At 35.6% G+C, this 7,147-nt stretch overlaps 1 protein-coding gene and 1 long non-coding RNA gene across 2 annotated transcripts; one reads left to right on the forward strand and one right to left on the reverse strand.

The window, feature by feature from the left end:
- The first annotated feature begins 550 nt into the window (after positions 1-550).
- Positions 551-2,608, forward strand: LOC111392534 (ferritin-3, chloroplastic-like). Its single transcript, XM_023017898.1, has 8 exons — positions 551-960; positions 1,235-1,318; positions 1,415-1,475; positions 1,582-1,669; positions 1,791-1,852; positions 2,029-2,094; positions 2,194-2,257; positions 2,352-2,608. The coding sequence occupies exons 1-8, from the start codon at positions 650-652 to the stop codon at positions 2,402-2,404; spliced, it is 789 nt and encodes a 262-aa protein (XP_022873666.1). The 5' UTR covers positions 551-649; the 3' UTR covers positions 2,405-2,608.
- On the reverse strand, positions 2,603-4,148 carry LOC111392535. Its single transcript, XR_002702277.1, has 2 exons — positions 3,141-4,148; positions 2,603-3,050 (listed from the first exon to the last, which is right to left on the reverse strand). It is a non-coding gene; the product is annotated as an uncharacterized LOC111392535 (long non-coding RNA).
- Between the last annotated feature and the right edge of the window lie 2,999 nt (positions 4,149-7,147).

Raw genomic sequence — 7,147 nt, forward strand, 5'->3', positions numbered from 1 at the left:
TATAATTTTTCACGTGAAAAATGTTTAAATTAAAGTATTTTTTGATGTTTGTTCGGCTTCGTTTTACATGATAATTGTCAATTAAAGGGAAATATTTTTTTACAATAATTCTTAGAATTTGTTTCTATTGCAAAAAAATAAAAAAATAAATCGCTACATTCGAATTCGAATTCGAATTCCATGAAAAGTTGGAAAATTGCTTCTTTCCAAGAAAACCAAGAAAATGAATTCATTAGGAAAAAAGGGCTATCAATAAGTCAAAAGATGGAAAATGAAATTGATTTAACTCAATCAAACAAGGCCTTACAATTTCCTGGTATGTACCATGTAGAGACAAAAACTGAAGGGTCCCACTTAGTGTGAACGCATTACCAAATGCCAAGATACCTTTTCGATTTGGGGTCTTCCTTGATATTTCCTTGGTACCACTATATTTCGGATCAGACCACGAGCCTGCCACACGCCCTGTCCATGTGGCCCCATTGTCACATTCCACGTGTCGGAATCTCAACGGCCAAGATCACTTTCCCACTTCTATATAATTCTTCCACACCAATTCCCTCAAATCATACCTTGAATTCATCTTCTTTAATCAATTCTTACATTGTTTTCTTTTCTAAGATCTGTTTGAGTTTGCCTTCTTCACATAATGTTTCTTGAGGCAATCTCAGCTGTTTCTGGTTCGGGTTTACGGACCTTGTCGAATTCGACTGTCTTTTTGAGCCCTTCGTCTTCTAGTTTGAGTTCTTCGTCTTTATCGAATCTTGTTTTGCCAAAAAAAGGCGAAAATGGGTTCGCAGTTTATGCTGAAAAGGGTAGTTTGCAACTCACAGGTGTGGTGTTTCAGCCATTTGAAGAGGTTAAGAAAGATGATTTTATGGTCCCAATAGCTCCTCAGCTTTCACTTTCTCGGCAGAGATTCTCCGAAGAGTGTGAGGCTGCAATTAATGAGCAAATCAAGTGAGTTTTCAACCCCTTTTTTCACTTCGACTTTTATTAAGGATCTAGTCGTTTTGGATCTTCTAGTAAATCTAGCAATGAACTGAATAAATGGGAAACAGGGATTCATGTAGTCGATCTCAAGTTTAAGGAAAATGAATCCGGTCCATTATTGAAAATTCGGCTTTAGAAATATCAACATCTTATTTTTTTTTTCCTGTATTTCATGTCTGAAAATTCTTGTACTTTGAACTATTGCTTCTACTAACATATTGATCTTCTCTTTTCATTTTAGCGTGGAGTATAACGTGTCATATGTGTATCACTCCATGTACGCGTACTTTGACAGGGACAACGTTGCTCTAAAGGGCCTTGCCAAGTAATTAAAACAGTCTCAAATGCCTTATAGAATTTCAGTTACTCTCTGTTTTCCCCTTTTCCTGACTTAATCGAATGTGCCATGGTGTTTGGACAGATTCTTTAAGGAGTCGAGCGAAGAAGAAAGAGAGCACGCAGAGAAACTAATGCAATACCAGGTAAACGGTCCAGCAATTAAAAGAAATATTTTGTAAAAAATGAGCTTTGTTTATTGATTTGAATGCATATATGATACGATTTTCTATTCGTCTTGATGAATAATAGAACATACGAGGAGGAAGGGTGAAATTACATACGATGCTAATGCCCCCGGAGGAGTTTGATCATGTTGAGAAGGGTGATGCTCAATATGGTAAGTAAAGTTTTGTTTTGTATTTTTTCCACCCTCGAGACACATTAGACATGATTAAGGAACAGAATTGTCAATTATGTTATCGAGTTGTCTCTAATGTATAGTTATTTTCTTGATACAGCCATGGAACTTGCTCTGTCCTTGGAGAAGTTAACTAATGAGAAACTTCTGAACCTGCACAGTGTAAGCATTCTCCAACCTCTTTTGACATGTTTGGTACGTTGTACTGAACTGAAAAATGACAAAGTGACGTCTAATTTATGGAACCAAACATGTAGTTTATGTTTTTTTATCTTATGATAGTCTCATCTAATTCTAGCAGAAGCTAAGGTATTAATCACTTGTTCTTGATGAAACAGGTTGCTGATCGAAACAATGATCCCCAGATGGCAGATTTCGTAGAGAGCGAATTTTTGGAAGAGCAGGTAAATTGTATACTCTGTACGCACGCCCGTTTTACTGATATATGAACAAATGAATTTAGAAAAGAACATCTTTATTTCAATAATGTTCGACTTTTCCAGGTTGAAGCCATTAAGAAAGTAGCAGAATATGTTACTCAATTAAGGATGGTTGGGAAAGGACACGGTAAGAAAACTTCGTCTTCACTAAAGCATATTCTTCTCTACAATTAGATCATTTTCTTCTTATTATTGAGAAGTACTTGTTCATATATGTGTAGGAGTGTGGCACTTCGACCAAAAGCTCCTCCACAATGGCCATGGTGCAGTATGAAGATGCCTCGTATTGTTTGTTCTTGATTTTAGTCAGCTTTTGTCTCTCTCGTATCAGTCCTCAGTTGTAATAAGTTGTTAGTTTATGGAATTGTTATTTTCTAAACGAAGTTGTAGGTTGGAAACATGTCTGAGAAATTGAAAATCTTGTACTTGAATAATGTTTGATCAAATCTTTGTTTGAAGTTAATGCTCTATGTACTAATCGCATTCTATATTTCATAAATAAATGACGCTGGCAGTGCCTAATCCAAGTGATCTTATGGAGCAAGTGTTGTTTGTGCCCTTATTTCTTTGTGTTACAAATACATCAACAATAGCAGTCGAGTTTTATCTGCTACTGTCATTACTATAAAATTAAGACGAGGCCTATAATAGAAGCTGAAAGAGAGGCAAGAAGACGTGTATCCCAGTTGCCAAATCAATCCATATTATCCAGTACTATCTAATCCTCGTACTGATCATGCCATCCAGTGCTCAAATTGGTCGGAAACAAAATCTCCAGCACAGAACTTTCTTTCTATGTTTTTTGTTGTGAGAATCAAGAGGGAACGAAGAGTGTATCATCTCCCACATAACCTCTATGTCTCTATATCCTGCACAATCCTCCATGTCCTTGTAAAGTGTAACCATCCCTTGCCCTTTTCCTGTTCAGAAACAGAAATGATTTGAGGCTGTCATTACCACCAAAACAAAGTACCAAGCCTTAATTCTTGAAATCTAACAATAATATTAACCTTCCAAACATCCTTAAATGGAAGATTAAGGTATAAAAATCCAAGCCCACCTCCAAAATTCAATTCATCGAATTATTTATGTTCGAAATAGTATCCAAATGCTTTTTTACTCCTCATTCAAGTAGCAGCTTCCAAGGGGGCGCAAGGAAGGAACTCCCTCGGTAAGTTGCCTCCAAGAACGAGTCTTTCTTTTCTTGGACGCTGAGGAGACATAAGTACACACTAATGGAACACAAAGTTATAACACAAATGGATTCATCATCATGGAAATCACGACGATGACCATGCTTGTGAGAATCAGTTCATCTTACCTTTGGCTTTATGTCTGAAAATTGTAGTAACGTTAACAAGTACATCCTTTCTTGTTGAACAAAGAAACGAGTTTCTCAAACTAAAGCACTGCCAAAATTTTCTACTCACCATTTCCTCAAACACCATTTTTCATCATTGTCTATATATATTATTTCATTTTTCATTCACTTAAGCCCAAATTTATTAGTTAAAGTTTATTGCACTAAACAACAAAAACCATCCGACATAGCAGAAAGCAACAAGCACCAAGACAAAAAGCCTTAAAAATTCAATAATCTTAAATGAATTCATTCATAAATCATAAATGAGAAAGCTCTAGTGGGACAGTATAATTTGATCCAGATTTTTCCTCTTATTAAGCTAAATATAAAAAGATTAAGCAAGAATATATTAATTTCGTTTCAAAACTTATACAAAACATGGTCTACCACCCCTTGTGACCACGTTGACTTTACAACGAAGGTTAAACTGCAATCGAGAGAGGAAAAAAAGAAGAAGAAGAAGAATAAGTAAATAGTATAGCTAAGCTATATGCAATCCAAGATTTCCTCATGATTAAGCTAATATAAAATAAGATTAAGAAAGAATTAGATTAATTTTTTAAGAACGGAGATGAATTTGGAGAAAGTTGTGATAGAAAAAGAAGAGTTTAATGCGAAGAAATAGACGTTTTGAGTAGGAGCAATTGGTTTGGAATTTTGCTTTTCCTACTTATTTGTCCAACCAAAGATTCTCAAATTTATTGCTCAGGAAGGTAAAGACAGGCCCCACAGTCAAACGGTACTTTTGGTTTTTCCTCCAATGGCTTTGTGTTTGTGTGGACTCTTGCCCTCACTTTCACACAAGATTAGTCCATCAATAATGTAATAGTTTGATTAGAAAATTTAGTAAGAAATTTGAGTTTTGGGAGTGGCATTGTAGAGTCCACCGTGGTCCTGAAAAAGAAAAGTTTGTGCCTGTTCAAATTCATTTGCACGCTCAAATGCGTTGTCACGAGTCTAGGACTTAACATATCGAATAAGTTTGACTAATTGTTACGTAATGCTATTAGATTGGGGTAAGTGGATTCAAATCAAACGCACATCAATCTACAGCACAAAGATTACGCTGCCACCATGTGTCGATTCATGGACTTCATTTACTTGTGTCAAATGGCCTAAACCCCGAACTCATGAAGATGAACCTCATCAATAAAAGTTGTCATTTTTTATATTCAGCACTAACCTTGATTCGAACTACAACATAAATCCTACATTGCGCAAATGGAACCCCATCAAGCATTTGGATTCGAGCAGGTAAAAGTAAAAGCTAATGTTAACACGTTCTCTCAAACTTTGATTTTTTTTTATTATTATTTTTTTTATTTTTATCAAGGTGTCTACCTTCGACAACTATTCCTTGGGTCTGTGATCCGGCCCCTCTTCACACAGACCAATTAAACCGCGAGATGTGCCTCCTATTGACTAGGGTCCGAACGCCTCTCCAACTGAACTGCTAAAGTGCCTAGTGAGCCAACCCACGTTGCGCCTTGCCTTCCAAGACATTCTTGCCTTCCAGGATAAATCCTGCCTTCCAGTATATGCATTGCCTTCCAAGAGTCCCACGAATCGAACCCACGACCTCTGAACTGCCAGCCTTGAGAGAACCCTTCCTTTACCAATGGAGAAGTGCCCCGGGGGCAAACTTTAATTTTATATCTAAGCTGACCTGTTCAGTGACCAACAACTTAGTGTATGTTCTCTTTCTTGTTCATCTTCCAACTCTTTCTGTCGTAAATCTAATTCACCATCAGCAGCACCTTCAGACTCTGTAGCGGTAGCTTTCTGCTTGTAAATATCAATCTTCTTATGATAATCCAAGGCATGCAAGATTTACGGTTAGTAAGATAAACAACTCAAGCTACAATTTTCTCATCTGTGCGGCATAAAATTTGGTCCAAATCATATTAAGGGCACCCAGATACTCATAGTGTAATCAAAAACCATTTTCCACGTGATGTAACATAACTCGAAAAGCGAAAACACAAACGCATATTTGTCTATCAAACCACCATACCAAAACATAGACTCATGTAACCTAGCATGTTTGGCAGATATTAAGAGTTACTTGAACTTCTTTATTTTTATAACCTGTTAGGTAGGATATGTTAGAAAAAGATACTAGTTATTTAAGTAATGTAAGTTGTAAGAGTTAGGTTCGAAAATAGTAACCTAGCTATTTTCACTTTTTACTCAGAGAAATGTTATCTATTGTAAAAATTACTTATTTACTTATAAGTAAACTTACTAATAATTAACCAACAAGCTAACACAAAAACTGAAAATTCTAATTTAAATCTGGCACCCTGGGAAAAGCAAGTCTAATGGCAGTAAGCATACCGAATGAACAACAAATCAATTACGTAATGTACCCAATTCCTCGCTGGTATCTGCTGAATCAATTGAAATAATTGGCTTTTGAAACAATAGCTTCGTACAAGCATAGAACAGAAAAATATTTGATGCAAAAGCAAAGGACTTATTCTAATCATGCAACTATACATTTAACTCCATCTTTGTAATAGGTAGCAGTTATATCACCCAGCAACGACAAGAAATTAACACTGAAATAGCCTATTAACTTAATATTCAAATTTCCTCATCACCAAATAACTAGAACCCCCCTCCGCCCACCCAGCCAACCTAAAAATGCACAGTACACTTTAATTAATTGACAACGGTGTAAAAACAAAAATAAATGAGAAAAATTGGACCTCGAATGGATTTCTGAGCGTGATTGAAATCTTGGTCACATTAGGATTGGAGGGTTTCGAATTGCTGCAAACATTGTTTCAAGCAATTGAAATCCTTATCGCCTCTCAAGATTTGTACTATGTTGTTACTGCGTACTTTATTAATTCTCCCGTGTCAATATTCCTTGATGTTCTTCCCATTTCTGAATTTAATGAAATCTAGGGTTCTTTTGATTTTTCTATGCAGAAATCATTAACAGAAAGCTGTGTAGAGGTTTGGGGGGCATAAATTGCATGAGTTTAAACAGTTCCTTGTTGGAATAATTAATAATTTCATACGTGGGCTTTACGTTCGATTGCAAATTTTACGAGTTAGATGTATAGTTCATAATGATATTTGTATTTGACTCAAATTTATTAAGCGATCAATTGGGCCTTTTACACCTTACGAGTTGTAATTAATTTGATGTGGTAAGTTAAAGTATGTGAGCCGAAGATAAACTTTAATTAGAATTCTAATCATAATGGGACGGCTCAATTATTTCCTATATAAAGGATAGGTCTCCTCTCCTCTCCATAAGTTTTCTATCGGCTTACCCCATTGATAGCTAATACTTTTGTGAGGAGTAAGGAGGGGAAGATCTTGGCTGCTATTATAACTATCATTCATATCAACAATAGCTTCCGCATGTATGAATTCGTTTCTATTAATTTATTGGACTGTGATTATCGATTCTTAATATGATTAAAACTAAATATTAACAATTGGTATCAGAGTAGCATGTTAAGATCGAAATCCTTCATGAAATTTTTTTCTTATCTCACTTTGAAAAACGTCTTCTGTGTATACATTAAAATTATATGTGTCATTGAATTAATTCGTTTTTCCTTCACGTGGTTGAGTAACCCGCAAGCAGGAACAATAAATGCTTTCCCTCTCTCTCTTAATTTATATATATATATA

The sequence above is a fragment of the Olea europaea genome, unplaced genomic scaffold (assembly GCF_002742605.1).
Source record: "Olea europaea var. sylvestris unplaced genomic scaffold, O_europaea_v1 scaffold939, whole genome shotgun sequence".
NCBI classification, from domain to species: Eukaryota; Viridiplantae; Streptophyta; class Magnoliopsida; order Lamiales; family Oleaceae; genus Olea; species Olea europaea.